The sequence below is a fragment of the Zootoca vivipara genome, chromosome 4 (genome assembly GCF_963506605.1).
Source record: "Zootoca vivipara chromosome 4, rZooViv1.1, whole genome shotgun sequence".
In the NCBI taxonomy this organism is placed as follows: domain Eukaryota; kingdom Metazoa; phylum Chordata; class Lepidosauria; order Squamata; family Lacertidae; genus Zootoca; species Zootoca vivipara.
In genome coordinates, this window is record NC_083279.1 from 97921991 (window position 1) to 97943093 (window position 21103).

The window sequence follows — 21103 nt, forward strand, 5'->3', positions numbered from 1 at the left end:
GAGTGCATATTCTGGAAGTTGGGCAATAGGGGCAGTACAGAATTCCTTCTGGTGTACCGACCTCCTCGCTGCACCAAGGATTCCCTGCCTGAGCATGCCTTGGACCTGGTGTTTACCTCTATGGGTGTTGATGATCTGACACTAAGTAAAAGCAAAACTAAAGAAGTGCCGTGGTCAGATCACTACCTGGTGCAACTGGACTTCTCCGCGACCCTTCCCCTCTGCAGGGAGGTGGGACCAATTCGGATGGTCCACCCCTGCCACTTAATGGATCCAAATGGTTTCCAGAGAGTGGTAGGGGATGCTTTATCCCATGTTGATGGCCTTTCAGCCAATTTCCTGGTGGCCCGCTGGAATGTGGAGTGTGGCCCACCAATTTCCTGGTGGCCCGCTGGAATGTGGAGTTAACCAGGGCTATTGAAGCGCCCTCTCCAATTGCATGGAGCCCGGACAGCCCCGTGGTTTTCCACAGATCTGAGGGCAATGAAACAATCGCTAAGATGGCTAGAGCACCGGTGGCGGATAACTCATTCTGAAGCTTGACTGGACATGGGTTAGAGCTCAATGTCGAGCCTACCAAGTGGCGGTAGCGATGGCGAAGAAGACTTTCTTCACCGCATCTATTGCATCTGCAGAAAACAGCAGCAGGAGACTTTTTCAGGTGGTTCACAGTTTAGTGGGACCACCTGCTCCATCGGGGACCAGTACGGGACACATGATCTCCTGCAACGATTTTGCAAAGCTTTTTGCAGATAAAGTCGCTCAGATTCGGGAAGAGGTAGACTCCACCATGGGAGCAGGGCCGGGGCGGGAGAGTGCTAGAATCCTGTCTAACCCAGTTGTGTGGGATCAATTCCAATCTGTCACCTCCGAGGATGTGGACAGGCTGCTTGGACGAGTGAAACCAACCACCTGTCTCCTTGATCCTTGCCCATCCTGGCTTATAAAAGCTAGCCGGGAACAGCTGGGTGATGGGCTTCGCGGGTTGGTGAATGCTTCTCTCTGTGAGGGAGCCTTCCCAGACCCGCTGAAAGAGGTAGTTATTAAACTGCTTCTTAAAAAAATATCTTTAGGTGCGGCCAATATGGCCAACTATCACCCAATCTCAAATCTTACATTCTTGGGCAAGGTGATTGAGCGAGTGGTTGCTGAACAATTCCAGGCACGCCTGGAAGAAGCGGACCATTTGGATCCCTTCCAGTCGGGATTCAGGCCTCATCATGGGACTGAAACTGCCTTGGTCGCACTGGTTGATGATCTCTGGCGGGCTAGGGACAAAGGTGAGAGTTGTTTCCTAGTTCTGCTGGATCTCTCAACGGCTTTTGACACCATCAACCATAAAATCCTTCTGGACCGCATAGAGGGGTTGGGAGCTGGGGGCACTGTCATGCGGTGGTTCCGCTCATTCCTCCTGGGCCGTGTTCAGAAATTGGTGGTGGGGGGTGAGTGTTCAGACCCCTGGGATCTCACTTGTGGGGTGCCACAGGGCTCTGTCCTCTCCCCCATGCTTTTTAACATCTACATGCAGCCGCTGGGAGAGATCATCAGGGGGTTTGGGCTGAGTATTCATCAGTATGCAGATGATACCCAGCTCTACCTCTCTTTCAAATCAGAACCAGTGAAGGCGGTGAAGGTCCTGTGTGAGTGCCTGGAAGCGGTTGGAGGACGGATGGCGGCTAACAGATTGAGGTTGAATCCTGACAAGACAGAAGTACTGTTTGTGGGGGACAGGAGGCGGGCAGGTGTGGAGGACTCCCTGGTCCTGAATGGGGTAACTGTGCCCCTGAAGGACCAGGTGCGCAGCCTGGGAGTCATTTTGGACTCACAGCTGTCCATGGAGGTGCAGGTCAACTCTGTGTCCAGGGCAGCTGTCCATCAGCTCCATCTGGTACGCAGGCTGAGACCCTACCTGCCTGCAGACTGTCTCGCCAGGGTGGCGCATGCTCTGGTTATCTCCTGCTTGGACTACTGCAATGCGCTCTACGTGGGGCTACCTTTGAAGGTGACCCGGAAACTACAACTAATCCAGAATGCAGCAGCTAGACTGGTGACTGGGAGCAGCCGCCAAGACCACATAACACCGGTCTTGAAAGATCTAAATTGGCTCCCAGTACGTTTCCGAGCACAGTTCAAAGTGTTGGTGCTGACCTTTAAAGCCCTAAATGGCCTCGGTCCAGTATACCAGAAGGAGCGTCTCCACCCTCATCGTTCTGCCCGGACACTGAGATCCAGTACCGAGGGCCTTCTGGCGGTTCCTTCGTTGCGAGAAGCCAAGTTGCAGGGAACCAGGCAGAGGGCCTTCTTGGTAGTGGCGCCCGCCCCGTGGAACGCCCTCCCATCAGATGTCAAAGAGAAAAACAGCTACCAGAATTTTAGAAGACATCTGAAGGCAGCCCTGTTTAGGGAGGCTTTTAATGTTTAATAGATTATTTTATTTCATTTTTCTGTTTGAAGCTGCCCAGAGTGGCTGGGGAAACCCAGCCAGATGGGCGGGGTATAAATAATAAATTATTATTGTTATTATTGTTGTTGTTGTTATTATTATTATTATTATTCTATTTTACATCGCTTTCTAGGTAACCAGTCAACTCTTTGTGCCATTTCTATAATTTTATTATGTTTTACAACCTCACTAAATGAAAGAACACAAATAACAAACCAGCTTAATAGCAATCACATCACACTGACAAAAGTCAACCTAAGCAAGTTGTGCTTCCTTTTTCAGGTTATTTGGCTTGAACGTTTGATAGAATACAGATAATGGAACAAACTTTGTTGGATTTCATTTTTGTTTAAATTACCTTTCTATTAATATATAATTTTATAATATTACTCCAAAAGAAGGGGTGTTATGAGCCATCAAACCTCTGAAATACACTTTTTCCCATAAGGCTTCCACAATTTTGACCACTCCTGTATATCAAACAAAGCAACATTCAACAACTCGTCAGATTCTTATACTAAATATGTTGTTTAATGACAAACAACACAGGTAATGATCATATACCCATTTATTCCTGAGGCTCTAATCCCGTTTTGTTTCCATTGCAGATTGTGATGAATTGGAAATTGAGAACAAAGGTGACCACGATAAAGTCTGCAGAGAGGAGAAGCCATGTAAAAATTTGGAGTGTAGAGGAAGCTGCAGTCAGAGCTCCCATTCCACTTCCCAGGAACAAAATCTCATTGGAAAGAAACTCTATCAGTGCATGGAATGTGGAAAGAGCTTCAGTCGAAGCTCCTCTCTCACTGAGCATCAAAGAATTCATACAGGGGATAAACCCTGTCAGTGTGTGGAATGTGGAAAGAGCTTCAGGAAGAGCTCGAATCTCGCTTCCCATCAAAGAATTCATACAGGGGAGAAACTCTATCAGTGCATGGAATGTGGAAAGAGCTTCAGTCACAGCTCCTCTCTCACTTCCCATCAAAGAATTCATACAGGGGAGAAACCATATCAGTGTGTGGAATGTGGAAAGAGCTTCAGTCAGAGATACTCCCTCACTTCCCATCAAAGAATTCATACAGGGGAGAAACCCTATCAGTGCGTGGAATGTGGAAAGAGCTTCACTGATAGCTCCTCTCTCACTTCCCATCAAAAAATTCATACAGGGGAGAAACCATATCAGTGTGTGGAATGTGGAAAGAGCTTCCGTCACAACTACAATCTCACTTCCCATCGAAGAATTCATACAGGGGATAAACCCTATCAGTGTGTGGAATGTGGACAGAGCTTCACTGATAGCTCCTCTCTCACTTCCCATCAAAGAATTCATACAGGGGAGAAACCATATCAGTGTGTGGAATGTGGAAAGAGCTTCCGTCACAGCCACAATCTCACTACCCATCAAAGAATTCATACAGGGGAGAAACCCTATCAGTGTGTGGAATGTGGACATAGCTTCACTGATAGCTCCTCTCTAACTTCCCATCAAAGAATTCATACAGGGGAGAAACCATATCAGTGTGTGGAATGTGGAAAGAGCTTCAGGAAGAGCTCCCATCTCGCTTCCCATCAAATGATTCATACAGGGGAGAAACCATATCAGTGTGTGGAATGTGGAAAGAGCTTCAGTCAGAGATACTCTCTCACTTCCCATCAAAGAATTCATACAGGGAAGAAACCCTATCAGTGCTTTGAATGTGGAAAGAACTTTAGGTATAGTTCCTATCTCACTTCCCATCAAAGAATTCATACAGGGGAGAAACCATATCAGTGTGTGGAATGTGGAAAGAGCTTCAGTCAGAGCTCCCATCTCACTTCCCATCAAAGAATTCATACAGGGGAGAAACCCTATCAGTGTGTGGTATGTGGGCAGAGCTTCACTGATAACTCCATTCTCACTTCCCATCAAAGAATTCATACAGGGGATAAACCCTATCAGTGTGTGGAATGTGGAAAGAGCTTCAGACAGAGCTCCACTCTCACTTCCCATCAAATAATTCATAGAGGGGAGAAACCCTATCAGTGTGTGGACTGTGGAAAGAGCTTCAGTCGAAGCTCCAATCTCACTTCCCATCAAAGAATTCATACAGGGGAGAAACTCTATCAGTGCATGGAATGTGGAAAGAGCTTCAGTCACAGCTCCTCTCTCACTTCCCATCAAAGAATTCATACAGGGGAGAAACCCTATCAGTGTGTGGAATGTGGAAAGAGCTTCAGGCAGAGCTCCTCTCTCACTTCCCATCAAAGAATCCATACAAAAGTCAGAGAAACCAATATGCAGCTTTAGGAGCCAGGCAAATCCGCAACTTTTTGACCAGAACTTTGGCTGATTGACATCTAATGCCCTTTTAAAATTTCGTGTTTTGTTTTTTTATGTTGTGTTTTTATTTGTAACCATCCTGAGACCTGTAGGTGAAGGGAATAGGCGCAAACTCTTAAAGGCCAATGAGTCTTTGCCCTTCCCATTAAATATTTGAGGAGGCCAACCCCCCCCCGTTTTTTCAAAAGCAGCCTTTTATTCTTCCACAACTTGCCATACAATTTCTCTTTCAATTTGCCCTCTTAAAAAATAAAATAAATTAACGCACACAGGTCATACAAGGAAAACAAAATTCAAGAAAGTACAAATGTGGACAGTTCCCATCTTTGCGGGCCAAATGCAAAGGTTGCTTTAAAGCAGGGTTTCCCAAACTTGGGTCCCCAGCAGCTCCTGGACTACAGTTCCCATCACTGGTCCTGCTAGCTAGGGATGATGGGAGTTGTAGTCCAAAAACAGCTGGAGATCCAAGTTTGCTTTAAAGGCCCTGTGACACCCTCTGCTGGCCAAAAGCATTGCCACAGAATCTGAACTACCCCCAGGACTGCTAATTGGAATTTATAGGTATCTGAAGAAGTGTGCATGCACACGAAAGCTCATACCAAAATAAAAAACTTGGTTGGTCTCTGAGGTGCTGCTGGAAGGAATTTTTTTATTTTGTTTCGGCTACGTCAGATCAACACTCACCACTGGGTAGGGTGGTTTACACATTAAATAAATACATAATTCGCCTTTCTTTGCACATGTTCCGGCTTGTCAATATCCTTATTTATTATTTTTCAAATTCATGTGCCCTTCATCTGAATATATCACAACATAAACATACAGGTTGAAAGCATGGCTTTCTCAAAAACAAGTAAAACCAGAGAAATCTCCTTTTTTTGGATGGAGTTACAAACTTTGTTGATCTGGGGCAGTGGTTCCCAACAGGTGGTCCGTGGACCCCCAGGGGTCCGCGAGCTATGCCAGAGGGGTCCGCAAGATGCTATTAGAATAAAAAATATATTAAATATATTTCGTATGATAACAGATTTTTTGTTTTGGCCGCTTCCTGCATGAGCAGAGTCTAGCGCAAAACTAGAATTAGATAGAGGCAGTAGTTCTGCTGTATGCCATTAGGTGGCGCTTTACAAACACTACTGTTTTGCAAAGAGGCAGCGCGCACATTCTACTAACGCTCACCTCCCCAAGATGCTTTGTCGGCTTCATTTGTGCGCTACTGCGCAGGTACCCTGTCTTCTCCATTCCCCTCCCTCCTCCCTGGCGCGCGCTGCCTCTTTGCAAAACAGTAGTGTTTGTAAACAAAGCGTTGTTTTTTGCGGAAGCTACAGTTCGCGTAGTTAAAAATGGACCGTTGGTTAAAAAGTGGTTCGTCTCATTAAGAACTGAAAATTAAAACTAACTGTATACTGATGGAGTACTCTGTTGTAACTGTAAAAAACGTATAAATATAAAATATAAAAAGACTCTTAATTTGGCTCTCACTTTTTAATTTTAGGATTAGGAATTAATGGGGGTCCTTGTCACAATAGCGGCTCGATGAGGGGTCCTCGAGAAAATTTTGTTGGGAACCCCTGATCTGGGGACTGCTGTGGAAATAGTGCATCTCGGTTTCAGTAAGGCTTTTGACAAAGTCCTCTGTGATACCGTATTTATGTGAGGATGCTGGTCAAATGTGGGCTGAATGAGGTAGCTGGTAGGTGGATTTGACTGACCAAACCCAAAGAGGACTCCGTCATGGTTCCTCCTCATCCTGGGGAAAAGTGACAAGAGGGGTGCTGCAGGGTTCTGTCCTGGGCCCATTGTTGTTCAACGTCTTTGGATGAAGGAACTGAGGGGATGCTCCTCACATTTGCAGACGACACCAAAGGGATCATAATGGCGTCCTCTCTCTTCTTCAGCAACAGACAGGGAGACAAAGAACAGTGCAAAAGGACAGCAGAGCGGAAGAGATAAGACTTGACTTCCGTTCTTACACTTTCCAAGCCTAGGAAAGTAAACAGGTTCATGTTCAAACCGAACTTTGTTAAACACCCTGAAACCTTTTTGTTAGGTATCTCAAACCAAGAGCTGCCCCCCCAAAAAGAAAAAGGGATATTATTTATGTTTGCTACAACAGCGGCCGGAATCTTGATTGCACAATATTGGAAGAAATAGCACAAAAAACTGATGAACTATGCAGAGGAGGAGAAAAAGGACTTCAAAAGAGTCTGGGAACCATTTAGTCTATTTGCAGAAAGAACAAAATGGACTGGATTCACTGGCAGGGTTTGAATCAACATTCACAACTTTATTTCAGCAGGATACAACAAATAAAGTTAATAACTCAGCAGAGGAGGAGTTGAGGGAAGTCCAGAGGAGGGGAGGAAGAACAATGGTATATAACATGATGATTGAGATCTGTACTTTTATGTGTTATAAAGGTAAAGGGGACCCCTGACCATTAGGTCCAGTTGTGACCGACTCTGGGGTTGCGCGCTCATCTCGCATTATTGGCCGAGGGAGCCGGCCTATAGCTTCCAGGTCATGTGGCCAGCATGACAAAGCCGCTTCTGGCAAACCAGAGCAGCACATGGAAACGCCGTTTAGCTTCCCGCTGTAGCGGTTCCTATTTATCTACTTGCATTTTCACATGCTTTCGAACTGCTGGGTTGGCAGGAGCTGGGACCAAGCAACGGGAGCTCACCCCATCACAGGGATTCGAACTGCCGACCTTCTGATCAGCAAGCCCTAGGCTCAGTGGTTTAACCACAGCGCCACCTGGGTCCCTTTTATGTGTTATAAAATTAAATAAATATTCATTTTTTAAAAAAAAGAAAAGAAAAAGGGACATGTGACATACTAGCCACATATCCAGCAACAGGAGAAGTGAATTTCTAACACAGCACACATGATTGCAGGTGTTATGGAAATGGCATGGGGGGCACATATTTAAAGTTGTTACAATGTGTTCAATTCTGGGCACCACAGAAGGATAAGGAATGTGTCTGCCAGCATTGGAGAGTGAATTTTGAGTTATGGTGGGCTGGGTGATGGGCTTTGCTCTTTGGTAGAAAAAGATGGAAGGACTGATTTTTCAGAGTTTGGAATAGAGAGTGTTAAGAAGTGGGAGGTGAAGGTGGTGATGTTTTGAAGCAGAGCTGGTGATATCAAGCATTTGAGTGATTATCTGGGGCTTTTCATAATTTTGTCTCTTGTTCAAATCAAACGTCAAATATGCTAAAGTCAGCCAAAGTTTAAAGCACATACAAATTCATGATTAGGTGGAATCTGCATTGACCCTTTTTCCTGTAAATAAAGGGTAGAAATTTTGGTCCGTTAATGGTAAGGCTGAAATGACTGAGAATATTAATAATCTTCTGAACCGTGACTGTCTGGCCATTTTCATTCATACATAGGAGGACGGTTGATTGTTCCGCTAATGACCAGAGGGGGGCACACAACATAAAAATAACCCACATTTGTGAAACATTTTTGAATAGAGATCTGTACCCCAATCTCCTGTAGATAAAGGAGGCATGCAGCTCCCAATTGTCTTTTCCTGGGGTGCATATATTTCTGATCTGGCCACAGTGATCCATGCGATGGTCACCTCCAGGCTTGATTATTGTAACTCGCTCTACGCGGGGCTGCCCTTGACGCTGACCCAGAAACTCCAGCGGGTGCAGAATGCTGCGGCGAGGCTCCTTACGGGGTCCTGGCCATGGGATCACATTCATCCAGTGCTTTACCAGCTGCACTGGCTCCCGGTGGAGTACAGGATCAGGTTTAAGGTGCTGGTTTTGACCTTTAAAGCCCTATGCGGCTTGGGACCCTCGTACCTACAGGACCGCCTCTCCTGGTATGCCCCGCGGAGGACCTTAAGGTCCACAAACAACAATATTCTGGAGATCCCGAGCCATAAGGTGGCTAGATTGGCCTCTACTAGGGCCAGGGCCTTTTCAGTATTGGCCCCAACTTGGAGGATCGCTCTTTCACAGGAGACCAGGGCCCTGCGGGATTTGTCAAATTTCCGCAGAGCCTGCAAGACAGAGCTGTTCCGCCTGGCCTTTGGGTCGGAGTTAATCTGACGCTTGTGTTTTCCTCCGTCATGGCTGGATTTATGGACTACTTAAAATGAGGCTGCATTTTAAATTTTGATAGTGTATTTTAATCTGTATTTTAATTAATTGTTTTTTATATTCTATTGTATTTTATTGGTGTTAGCTGCCCTGAGCCTGGTTTTGAAGGGGAGGGCGGGGAGGGGTATAAATAAAATTATTATTATTATTATTATTATTATTATTATTATTATTATTTAATGAAGCAAACATGATCCATTCGCACTGATACTTTATTAAGAATTTAATTTGATCAAACTTCTATTACTGGCTTTTGATGGGAAAGTTGAATTGTTGGGTTGTCTGAATGTTGAAGTTCTGATCTATTTAAAGTTTAAGATTTATAAGCCTGCTTCCTAAGCAGCAAGAAACAGGAAATCCTATGTATCATAAATGTCTTAGGACATCAAACTGGGAAAGTGGATTTTAAACTGACTGACCAGGTTTTATGCCCTTGGGAATTTGGTCTCTTAAATCTACCCCTTTGCCTTCCTTGAGTCCCTGGTAAGAAAAGCCAATCATGGCTTTATTCAAATGGTAATTGAGTCAGGAGATGCATCACTTTAAATGGTATAATAGATTGCTGAATTAGGAACCCCATACATGTACAACAGAGTCTACGTTACTTTAAAGAAAAGAAAAGAAAAAGTCGTCCAGCACCAGTGTCCTGAACTCCGCCTGCGAGACCAGAGGAAAGAAAAATCTGGGTCAGATGACACTACGAAACCCACCTTGGATGGCTGCTACCACCTTGGACCCAATTCCTTGTCCCAGAGGACCACCCTGAGCCCTGCAGCCTCCTGGGCAGAGGTGGAAAGGCAACAGTAGGAAAGGGGACAGGAAAAGGCCCTGGCCTCATCCTGGCACCCAGGAACACACACCACATCATCCGCGTTAAAACTATTGGGAGGATGGACTCTTGAGAGTCCCATGGACTGCAAGAAGATCAAACCGATCCATTCTGAAGGAAATCAGCCCTGAGTGCTCACTGGAAGGACAGATCGTGATGCTGAGGCTCCAATACTTTGGCCACCTCATGAGAAGAGAAGACTCCCTGGAAAGGACCCTGATGTTGGGAAAGATTGAGGGCACTAGGAGAAGGGGATGACAGAGGATGAGATGGTTGTTGGAGTGTTCTTGACATGGGCGTACCCAGGATCAAAACTAGGGGGGGGCAAGGGGAGGGGCCAAGGCACGGAAGGGGAGGGGCCACAAAGTGGGTGGGGAAAGTGCAGTCAGAGGCGCCGGGCTGATGGGCAGAGGCGGAGCACAGCCCGACAGAGCACACCGTGGCGCGACCTCCCTCCAGCTGGGAGATTGAGAGAGAGATAGAGAGAGAGAGAGAGAGAAAGAGAGATCTGGAACCGCGCAGACGCCCCTCTCTCCTTGCGACCCTGTTCTCAGCAACTGCCGACCCCTGCACGGTTTTGCATGCGGGCAGATGACGGAGCCAAGCTCCTCCCACTGCCTCGTGATGGCCCAATCGAAAAGACCCTGGCCAAAGGCGGGCGCCTTTGTCACAGAGAGGAAAGCCGCCGCTGCGCCAGGAAAGGGGGCAGCAAGGCAGGAGTTTGCCAGGGCAGGAAGGCCCCCCTGCCGCGCTCCCTGGTTCCCCGCCGTGCATGGCTTTGCCTGAGGGCATGACGGGGAGCTGGAGGGAGAGCGCGGCGCGACGGGCGGGAACGGCGAACGCGTGCTCCGCTGGGCTGTGCCCCTCCCTAGAAGCAGGGCTGGTGGGCGGAGACAGAGCCCAGCCCAGCCCAGCGGAGCGCGAGTTTGGCGTTCCCGCCCGCCGCGCCGCACTCTCTGGTTCCCCGCCGCGCTTGGCCTTGCCTGAGGGCGCGACGGGGAGCTGGAGGGAGGGCGCAGCGTGGCGGGCGGGAATGGCGAACTCGTGCTCTGCCGGGCTGTGCCCCTCCCTCGAAGCAGGGCTGGTGGGCGGAGGCGGAGCCCAGCCCAGCGGAGCGCGAGTTCGGCGTTCCCGCCCACCGCGCCACGCTCCCTGGTTCCCCGCCGCGCTTGGCCTTGCCTGAGGGCGCGACGGGGAGCTGGAGGGAGGGCGCAGCGTGGCGGGCGGGAACGGCGAACTCGCGCTCCGCCGGGCTGTGCCCCTCCCTCGAAGCAGGGCTGGTGGGCGGAGGCGGAGCCCAGCCCAGCGGAGCGCGAGTTCGGCGTTCCCGCCCACCGCGCCGTGCTCCCTGGTTCCCCGCTGTGCTTGGCCTTGCCTGAGGGCGCGCCGGGGAGCTGGAGGGAGGGTGCGGCGCGTCGCAGCGGGAATGGCGAACTTGCGGTCCGCCGGGCTGTGCTCCGCCTCTGCCCACCAGCCCTGCTTCTAGGGAGGGGCAGCCTGCGGCCCCCACTTGCCCCGCGGTGGGTACGCCCTTGTGGGGGGGCAGCTGGCTTCTAGAGTAGGGCAGCTGCCCTAACTTGCCCCGTGGTGGGTACGCCCTTGGTTCTTGAAGCTACTAACATGAGTCTGACTGTAAGGGGCAAGGCTTATAGGGAGCAGCCCCCCATCATCACGTCCATCTCTTCGGGGAGTAGCAGCAGTAGCAGCGGATCAGGAAGTGAAAGCCAGGAAGTGAGTGAGGCAGTGTCAGGGCTCGACAGAGTCAGAGAGCCTCAATTGCAACCTGAGCCGATGGAAGGGGAGGTGGAGTTGGGATCCTTGGAGCACAGAGGGGATAGGGAGGGGCGACCAATCCCCCCCCCACCTGAATTGAGATGGGCCAGTACCTGTAGAGCGAAGGGGAGGCGCTTCAGAATACCCCGTCTTAAATGCTGGGCTAGAACCCGGAAAAAGCCATGGCAGGGTTCTGACTCGGACTAGGCAGTCATGAATTCGGACATCTTTGCACTGTAAATAGCTTGCACAATAAAACTCGTAAGGTCCAGATGATGTGGAGCGTGTTTACTTGGGAGTAGCCACCACCATCTCTGACAGCAACCCTGCAATCTTTGCGGCTACTCCTGAGGAGGGAGCAACATGAGCGCTGCTGAAGCCGCGGCTGCGTTGGCAGCTGCCCAAGCGGAGGTCCCGGCGGCCAGAGCGGAATTGGCGCACGTGGTAGAAGTGGCTAAGAAGGAATTAGCAGAGGCGCAGCAAGAGAACGAGACCGTAAGGAAAGAAGTACAACAGTTGTACGGAAGAGGTAAGATCCAAAGCCAAGAGGGAGCAGGAGTTGGTCAACCACGCAGCTTTGCTCAGGGCACAGTTGGAAGAGAGGAGACTAGTGGATCAGCAAGGCGTTCATGGGGGGTTTGGAAGGAAGGTCTCATTGCTAGTAACCAAGTTTAATGGAGACCCACAGAACTACCTAGGCTTTAAAACGGTGATAACTTATGCCCTCAAACTACAAGAAGGGGAGTTTGCCAATGACCAGCAGAGAGTGGCGTTTGTCATTGATCATTTTGAAGGTTCAGCGAGAGATTGGGTCCGCCCCCTTATCGCGGGAGAAAATCCGGCGCTCCAAGATCTTAATCTGTTTTAAAATGTGATGGACACAATGTTTTCTAGTGACACCCAATTGGACATCACCAAGGAAGTGGAGTTCCTCGGCTACAAGCTCTCTGATAAGGGACTGGCAATGGACAAGGAGGAGGTGAGAGCTATCCTGGAATGGCAGAGCCCTCGGACACGCAAGGACGCCCAACACCTCTTGGCAAGGGCGTACCCACCACGGGGCAAGTTAGGGCAGCTGCCCTACTCTAGAAGCCAGCTACCCCGCCCCTCAGGCAAGGCCAAGCACAGCGGGGAACCAGAGAGCGCGGCGCGGTGGGCGGGAACGCCGAACTCGCGCTCCGCTGGGCTGGGCTGGGCTCTGTCTCCGCCCACCAGCCCTGCTTCTAGGGAGGGGCACAGCCCTGCGGAGCGCGAGTACGCCATTCCCGCCCGCCGCGCTGCGCCCTCCCTCCAGCTCCCCGTCGCGCCCTCAGGCAAGACCAAGCGCGGCGGGGAACCAGAGAGCGCGGCGCGGCGGGCGGGAACGCCAAACTCGCGCTCCGCTGGGCTGGGCTGGGCTCTGTCTCCGCCCACCAGCCCTGCTTCTAGGGAGGGGCACAGCCCAGCGGAGCGTGAGTTCGCCGTTCCCGCCCGTCGCGCCGCGCTCTCCCTCCAGCTCCCTGTCACCCCCTCAGGCAAAGCCATGCACGGCGGGGAACCAGGGAGCGCGGCAGGGGGGCCTTCCTGCCCTGGCAAACTCCTGCCTTGCTGCCCCCTTTGCTGGCGCAGCGGCGGCTGCACTATTGCCGGCGCCTCCCCAGCTTTCCTCTCTGTGACAAAGGCGCCTGCCTTTGGCCAGGGTCTTTTCGATTGGGCCATCGTGAGGCAGCGGGAGGAGCTTGGCTCCGTCATCTGCCCGCATGCAAAACCGTGCAGGGGTCGGCAGTTGCTGAGAACAGGGTCGCAAGGAGAGAGGGGCGTCTGCGCGGTTCCAGATCTCTCTTTCTCTCTCTCAATCTCTGGAGGGAGGTCGCGCCACGGTGCGCTCTGTCGGGCTGTGCTCCGCCTCTGCCCATCAGCCCGGCGCCTCTGACTGCACTTTCCCCGCCCACTTTGTGGTCCCTCCCCTTCCGTGCCTTTGCCCCTCCCCTTGCCCCCCCCCCTAGTTTTGATCCTGGGTACGCCATGCCTCTTGGGCTTTGCGAACTTCTATCGGAAGTTCAACAATAACTTCTCAAAGGTTACTACACCCATTAAGGACTGTTTAAGGGGGAAACAGAAATTCAGGTGGACCCCAGAAGCGCAACAAGCGTTTGAACAGCTCAAGGAAGTCTTCGCATCGGACCAGCACCTGTTTCACATGGTCCAGGACGCCCCCTTGAGGCTGGAAACAGACACTTCGGACCAGGCGATCGGGTGGGGAGGTTACTGCAGCTGGATGCCAACAGAGAATGGAAACCGTGTGCTTTCTTCTCCAGGAAGCTGAACCAGGCAGAGCAGAACTACACAGTGTTTGACCGCGAGCTGCTCGCAATCCACGCTGCCTTCAAACACTGGAGTCTCGTCACCCCATTCAGGTTTGCACCGGCCACAATAATCTGGTGTCCATTCTGAAGGTGGGGGGAAATGATGGTGTGTAGCCTGGTGTAAATTAATTTGTAGCCTGGGGGGGTTACCGCGCCCAGCGGTGTGGAATGTCCCTTAGAATCGTAGACTGTCCCCGGGACAGGTGAGGGTACTGATCCCTTATTTTCAAATCCGAAACTTGGCAGCTATGGTCCCCCACACCACCCATCACTCACCAGGATGGCTTTGGCCGTCTCCTGCTTGGAGCACTTCAGGGTTTGGAGCCCCTGAGCTGAGCTGCCTGGCAGTTCTGAATCACAACGTGGCTCCCCAGGGCACCTGCCTCTTTCAAAAGGAGCACACTCACCTAATCAATTTTAATAATAATAATAATAATAATAATAATAATAATACTATATTTATACCTCATCCATCAGGCTGGGTTACCCCAGCCACTCTGGGCGGCTTCCAACAAAATACTAAAATACAATAGTCCATCAAAAATTAAAAGCTTCCCTAACCATAATAACAACAACCATCCATTTTCAGGTCATTGAATTAGCAATTAAGCATTTATGGAAAGGGAAATGACATACTTTTGTGTAAGAAAGTATTCCTCATTTATGATGAGAATAGGATTTATTTATTTCAAACTTCACTTGGTTCCTCCTTGGTAGCCAGTGCAATGGTTTCATCAGTGCTAGAACTCAGGACCCGCTGCCTTGAGGGGCATCTAAGAGCAGTTTGGCAGGGGAAAGGTCTCCCTTGGGAGGGGGTGGACTCTCCTTCCTTGGAGGTTTCTAAGCAGAGATCGGACGGCCATCTGCCATGGATGCTTGAGCTGAGATTCCTGCATTGCTGGGGGTTGGACTGGATGACCCTGGGATCCCCTCCTCTCTCTCCACTTCTGAATTCGAGGAGGAGGTTTCTTGCCTCCTGCAAAGCCCTTTTCCCTGCAAGCTGTTCCTCTGGTTTCCAGACAACAGAGGGAGATGATCAGAGTTCAACCAAGAGCCTCACCCCCAAAAGGATATCTGGGCATTGACGTAGCCCCCCTAAATCCATAAAATAATAATAAAAAGCCGAGGTTCTGTCAAGCAAGAGGGGGCTGAGCTGGACGAGCTAGGCTTTGCGAGGGTTAAAGGGAACCGAGCTGCCTTCCTAGAGAGGACAGGAGGCAAGGGGGAGCCAGGTCCTCCACAGCCAAGGCCCCTCCCTCCTCAGTCCTTTCCTGCTTTGGTGTCTCTCCTGCAAGGGCTGCATCGCTGTCCCCTCCTGGGATCTGGTGAGTCTCCTCTCCCCCCCCAAAAAAAGAGGGTGCAGTGGGGAGACGCGGGGGGGTCCCAGAGCTGCAGCAGGGGAGGGGGCCTGGGGGGGACCAAGCCAAGTCAGGGAGGAGAGGGTCCTGCCATGGAGGGGGGGGGCGAGGTCTGCAACACTCTCCTTCCTGGAGATCAGAGGATCCCAAACTCCCACGAAATCTCCCTTATTCAAAAAAGGGAGTCCCTGGGACTTTAACTCTGTGTGACGTCGCTCAGCGTCATTGCACAACAGAGGAAATATTGTGCAAATGGTTTTCCAAAGCTGGGCGAGGAGGTGGGCTAGCCCCCCCCCCCAATATTAAAAACCCACTGAGCTACTCACTGAGCCTCCAGGGACCTTGGCATCAATGGCTGTGTGTGTGTTAAGCTATCTAATATAATAATAATAAATAATAATAATACCTGCCTCAATTTCAAGAGAGATGTCTTTGGCCCCACCCACTTGCCCTCGGGGGTTTGGTCAGATACATCCCTGGCCCTTAGAGCAAAGAAAAAGGGAACCCACCCCACTACTTTTCTTTTCAAAAAGATAGCTCATGGTCTGGGATCCAGTGCAGTCCAGGCCTGGTTCCCAACAAGACTCGTCCATGCTTAGTCAAGGATCCATTCCCCCCCCCCCCCCGGTCCTACAAATTCTGTAACAGAACAATGTATTTGTTTTCTAGGATTTCCTAGAGCTTCTCATTAAAACGGACAGAACTTGGCAGAAGACTAAAGGGTTCCTTCCGATCTCTCAGAGGCTTCCTGAGAGCACAGATGGGTGAGCGAGACTCAGCTCGCCCTGGAACAGGAAGAGGCCATGCCATCCAAACTGGGATCACTGGGGGATTCTGGGAGAGGAAGATCCTGGGTGAGGAGGACACCCTCCACTCAGAGGTGCAGAGCCAGCAGCAGTTGAGGCAGTTCTGCTGCCAGGAGGCCAAAGGACCCCGAGAGGTTTGCAGCCAACTCTACCACTTTTGCCACCAGTGGCTGAAGCCAGAAAGGCACACGAAAGCTGAGATGCTGGACCTGGTGATCTTGGAGCAGTTCCTGGCTGTCCTTCCCCCGGAGATGGAGAGCTGGGTGAGGGAATGCGGAGCGGAGACCAGTTCCCAGGCGGTGGCCCTGGCCGAAGGTTTCCTCCTGAGTCAAGCAGAGGAGAGAAAGCAGGAACAGAGAAAGCAGGTGAGAGAGAGACTTTCCTCTGGATACTCCCAAGGGGCTCCAAAGAGGACAGAGAACATCCCATAATGCTCTACTGATGGCCCATCCGTTTTCTGGGAAAGCATCCATGGAATGAGATCTCACACCCTTCAAGTCTTTGTCATTCTCTTTCTAATATTTCTCCCCATTCTCTGTTTTGAATCCTTGTTTCTTTTTCAGGGAAAGGATCATTTTGCAGAAATGGACCTGGATTCCTGTGAGGCAGAGAGGCCTCCGTTGGACACCAAAGAGAGGCCACTGGGTAAGGAGGAAGGTGGCACAGATCAAAGTGGATCTCTGGGTTAATGTATAAAATGTATCAAATGGGCCTTAGAAAGCACTGCTAATAACAAGGCCACTGGAAGTGATGATAAGACAAGCTGAACTATTTAAAATTTTAAAAGATGATGCTGTTAAGGTGCTACACCCAATATGCCAGCAAGTTTGGAAAACTCAGCAATGGCCAGAGGATTGGACAAGATCATTCTACATCCCAATCCCAAAGAAGGGCAGTGCCAAAGAATGCTCCAACTACCACACAATTGCACTCATTTCACACGCTAGCATGGTTATGCTTAAAATTCTACAAGGCAGGCTTAGGCGGTATATGGACCGAGAACTTCCAGAAGTGCAAGCTGGATTTCGAAGGAGCAGAGGAACCAGAGACCAAATAGCAAACATGCGCTGGATTATGGAGAAAAGCTAGAGAGTTCCAGAAAAAGTCTACTTCTGCTTCATTGACTATGGAAAAGCCTTTGACTGTGTCGACCACAGCAAACTATGGCAAGTTCTTAAAGAAATGGGAGTGCCTGATCACCTCATCTGTCTCCTGAGAAATCTCTATGTGGGACAAGAAGCTACAGTTAGAACTGGATATGGAACAACTGATTGGTTCAAAATTGGGAAAGGAGTACGACAAGGTTGTATATTGTCTCCCTGCTTATTTAACTTATATGCAGAATTCATCATGCGAAAGGCTGGACTAGATGAATCCCAAGCCGGAATTAAGATTGCCAGAAGAAATATCAACAACCTCAGATATGCAGATGACACAAGCTTGATGGCAGAATGTGAGGAGGAATTAAAGAACCTTTTAATGAGGGTGAAAGAGGAGAGCACAAAAAAAACCAAGATCATGGCCACTGGTCCCATCACCTCCTGGCAAATATAAGGGGAAAAATGGAGGCAGTGAGTGATTTTACTTTCTTGGGCTCCTTGATCACTGCAGATGGTGACAGCAGTCACGGAATTAAAAGACGCCTGCTTCTTGGGAGAAAAGCAATGACAAACCTAGACAGCATCCTAAAAAGCAGAGACATTACCTTGCCGACAAAGGTCCGTATAGTTAAAGCTATGGTTTTCCCAGTAGTGATGTATGGAAGTGAGAGCTGGACCATAAAGAAGGCTGATCGCCGAAGAATTGATGCTTTTGAATTATGGTGCTGGAGGAGACTCTTGAGAGTCCCATGGACTGCAAGAAGATCAAACCTCTCCATTCTGAAGGAAATCAGCCCTGAGTGCTCACTGGAAGGACAGATCCTGAAGCTGAGGCTCCAATACTTTGGCCACCTGATGAGAAGAGAAGACTCCCTGGAAAAGACCCTGATGTTGGGAAAGATGGAGGGCACAAGGAGAAGGGGACGACAGAGGATGAGATGGTTGGACAGTGTTCTCGAAGCTACGAACATGAGTTTGACCAAACTGCGGGAGGCAGTGGAAGACAGGAGTGCCTGGCGTGCTATGGTCCATGGGGTCACGAAGAGTCGGACACGACTAAACGACTAAACAACAACAACAACAACAATATTAATATTATCCAAAAAAGAGAGAAATGCCCTGTTTCACCTGTGAGAGAAACAGGCACTCCTGGCGTCCTGATTACCGTTTTTTCTCTTTTTTATCAGGTGACAGAATGATGCCAGCAAGACCTCCTGATCCGTCTTTTCATGGGGGCAGAAGGGAAGCAGCGGCTGTGGAACCAGATCAGGTCAGGGGAAGCTGCCTTGTGGGGACAGAGGCCGAGGGCTGGAGCAATGTCATGGACTGGTTGGGCACAGAGGAATGGTGGGAGGATGCAGCTGGGGAACCAAGAAGGGAAGATGGCTGAGAGCTCAAGAAGTGGAGGTAGAAGAAGGATAGGCAGTCAGAGAGAGAAGAGGGAGAAGCCTGGGAAGAGGAGGTGTCAGAAGCTGAAGGGCTAACAGGGCTTAGTGAGGTGGGAGACTCTGTGGCAGAATGCAGCCCAGATTCAGAGGCAAAAGAGGAAGGAGGGGAGTGGGAGGAGGGAGGTCGATAGGCTGAGTTAAGTCAGGATAAGGCGGAGCCACCCATGGCTCCCTCTCCTTTTGCCAGAAGCCACCCTCCCTGCTTGTCTCTCAGAGCCAGGATACCCCCTGCATTGCAGGAATTTCTGCTAGATCATCCAAGACAGATGGCCATCCAAAATAGGCTGGTTTTATTTCTAGATTGATCAGTAATAATAATAACAATAATAATTTATTATTTATACCCCGCCCATCTGGCTGGGTTTCCCCAGCCACTCTGGGCGGCTTCCAACAGAAACATCAAAATACAATTATCTATTAAACACTAAAAGCTTCCTTAAACAGGGCTGCCTTCAGATGTCCTCTAAAAGTCTGGTAGTTGTTTTTCTCTTTGACATCTGGTGGGAGGGCGTTCCACAGGGCGGGTGCCACTACCAAGAAGGCTCTCTGCCTGGTTCCCTGTAACTTGACTTCTTGCAGTGAGGGAACCACCAGAAGGCCCTCGGCACTGGACCTCAGTGTCCGGGCAGAACAATGGAGGTGGAGACGCTCCTTCAGGAATACTGGACTGAGGCCGTTTAGGGCTTTAAAGGTCAGCACCAACACTTTGAATTGTGCTCAGAAACGTACTGGGAGCCAATGTAGGTCTTTCAAGACTGGTGTTATGTGGTTTCGGTGGTTGCTTCCAGTCACCAGTCTAGCTGCTGCATTCTGGATTAATTGTAGTTTCCGAGTCATCTTCAAAGGTAGCCGCACATAGAGTGCATTGCAGTAGTCCAAGCGGGAGATAATTAGAGCATGCATCACTCTGACGAGACAGTCTGCGGGCAGGTAGGGTCTAAGCCTGCGTACCAGATGGAGCTGATAAACAGCTGCCCTAGATACAGAATTAACCTGTGCTTCCATGGACAGCTGTGAGTCCAAAATGACTCCCAGGCTGCGCACCTGGTCCTTCAGGGGCACAGTTACCCCATTCAGGACCAGGGAGTCCTCCACACCTGCCCGCCTCCTGTCCCCCACAAACAGTACTTCTTTCTTGTCAGGATTCAACCTCAACCTGATCAGTGAAAGCTAAAATTGGTTTCTAAGCAGTGGACAAATGAGAACAAATCATGGTCTGGATTCACGTAAGCAGACTCATCCGCTGCAAAATGGGGCCTGCCCCCCATTCCTCCCTCTCTCCATACCCCCATGAACCCCTTGAATTTGACTCTAGGGCATTGGGATTGAACTCCACAAAACAGCTCACGAGGAGAGGAGAAAGTGGATCCTTCCATCAGGCAAAGTGGAATGCTTGCATAGGCAGAATGACTTGCAAAAACAGAAGGTGGAGTACAACCTATTTGCACAGAGGAATGCCATAATTAAAATGCAGAATAAAATAAGCATCCATAAATAAAATGTGCAGCAAAGCAATCCTATTGAAACAACACCGCAATTAAGAGGAAGGAAACAACAGAGCATTGTGTTACAGATCATATTGATGCTGTCTCAGAGGAGGACATTTCACTTTTTCTTTTAGGGTCTGGTGTGCTTTGAAGATGTCGCTGTTCGTTTCACGGACGAGGAGTGGGTGTTGCTGGATCCTGACCAGAGAGCTCTGCATAAGGAGGTCATGGAGGAGAATTGTGGGGTCGTGGCCTCTCTTGGTAAGGCTCCCTGTGGGATCGTCATATCTGCTTGGAAATTTAAAAAATACCTCTTTGGGACCAACCTCCTATATTTTCACAGAGCTCAACAGTGGCCCCCATAACACCCCGGAACCTAACACCCCACAATAAGCAGCAAATTACAGTTTCTTCTTTGAACAATTTTCCTCAAATTATTCCTTTTTCTATCACGAATGAGCTGGTCTGAACTGCAAAGGCCATCTTAAATGTAAGCCTGAGAATTGTTAGGGAAGATAAATAGGTTCAGGTTTTCTCTTTTGTTTTTGCTCCTGTCAGTCTTGGCTTGACCAAAGAGACGACTGACATTGGAGATGGAGGGGATGCCATGACTGGGCCAAACCTCAGGTAGTAGTAGCGATGATGATGATGATGATGATAATAATAATAATAATAATAATAATAATAATAATAATAATAATACAGTGGGACCTCGGTTTACCAACTTGATCTTTTCCAGAACAGGGCTGTTCTTAAATCAAGGTACCACTGTAGTCATAATAATAGTTTTTATTCATACCCTCCCGGTCTGGCTGGGTTGCCCCAGCCACTCTGGGCGGCTCCCAAAACATATATCAACATGAAACATAAATAATAATAATCTGATCCCATATAAAAAGAACATGAACAACTTATCCTAGTGGCCAAAATTGGGGAAACCTTTTGTGAAAAGTATTTCTGAGGTTTGATGGTTCATAACACCACTTTTGTGTGGAGTAATACCATAAGATTATGTATCAATGGAAAGATAATTTAATGAAGAAAGTAATGCAATAAATTTTATGAAGGAGTATTTA

General features: G+C 49.4%; 1 protein-coding gene across 3 annotated transcripts in view; it reads left to right on the forward strand.

Annotated features, from left to right (window-relative positions):
• The window catches only part of LOC118085572 (zinc finger protein 420-like), a 148367-nt gene that overhangs the window by 14792 nt on the left and 112472 nt on the right, over nucleotides 1-21103 (forward strand). Inside the window, exons 1-5 of one of the 3 annotated variants that reach the window (XM_060274037.1) lie at nucleotides 15096-15153; nucleotides 15856-16357; nucleotides 16556-16637; nucleotides 18280-18362; nucleotides 20162-20288. In XM_060274037.1, coding sequence (XP_060130020.1) covers nucleotides 15947-16357; nucleotides 16556-16637; nucleotides 18280-18362; nucleotides 20162-20288 — 703 coding nt within the window. In that variant the 5' untranslated portion in view covers nucleotides 15096-15153; nucleotides 15856-15946. Of the gene's footprint in view, nucleotides 1-3051; nucleotides 15154-15855; nucleotides 16358-16555; nucleotides 16638-18279; nucleotides 18363-20161; nucleotides 20289-21103 lie in introns of those variants that run through there. The other 2 variants (XM_060274033.1, XM_060274036.1) reach the window with 2 other exon arrangements.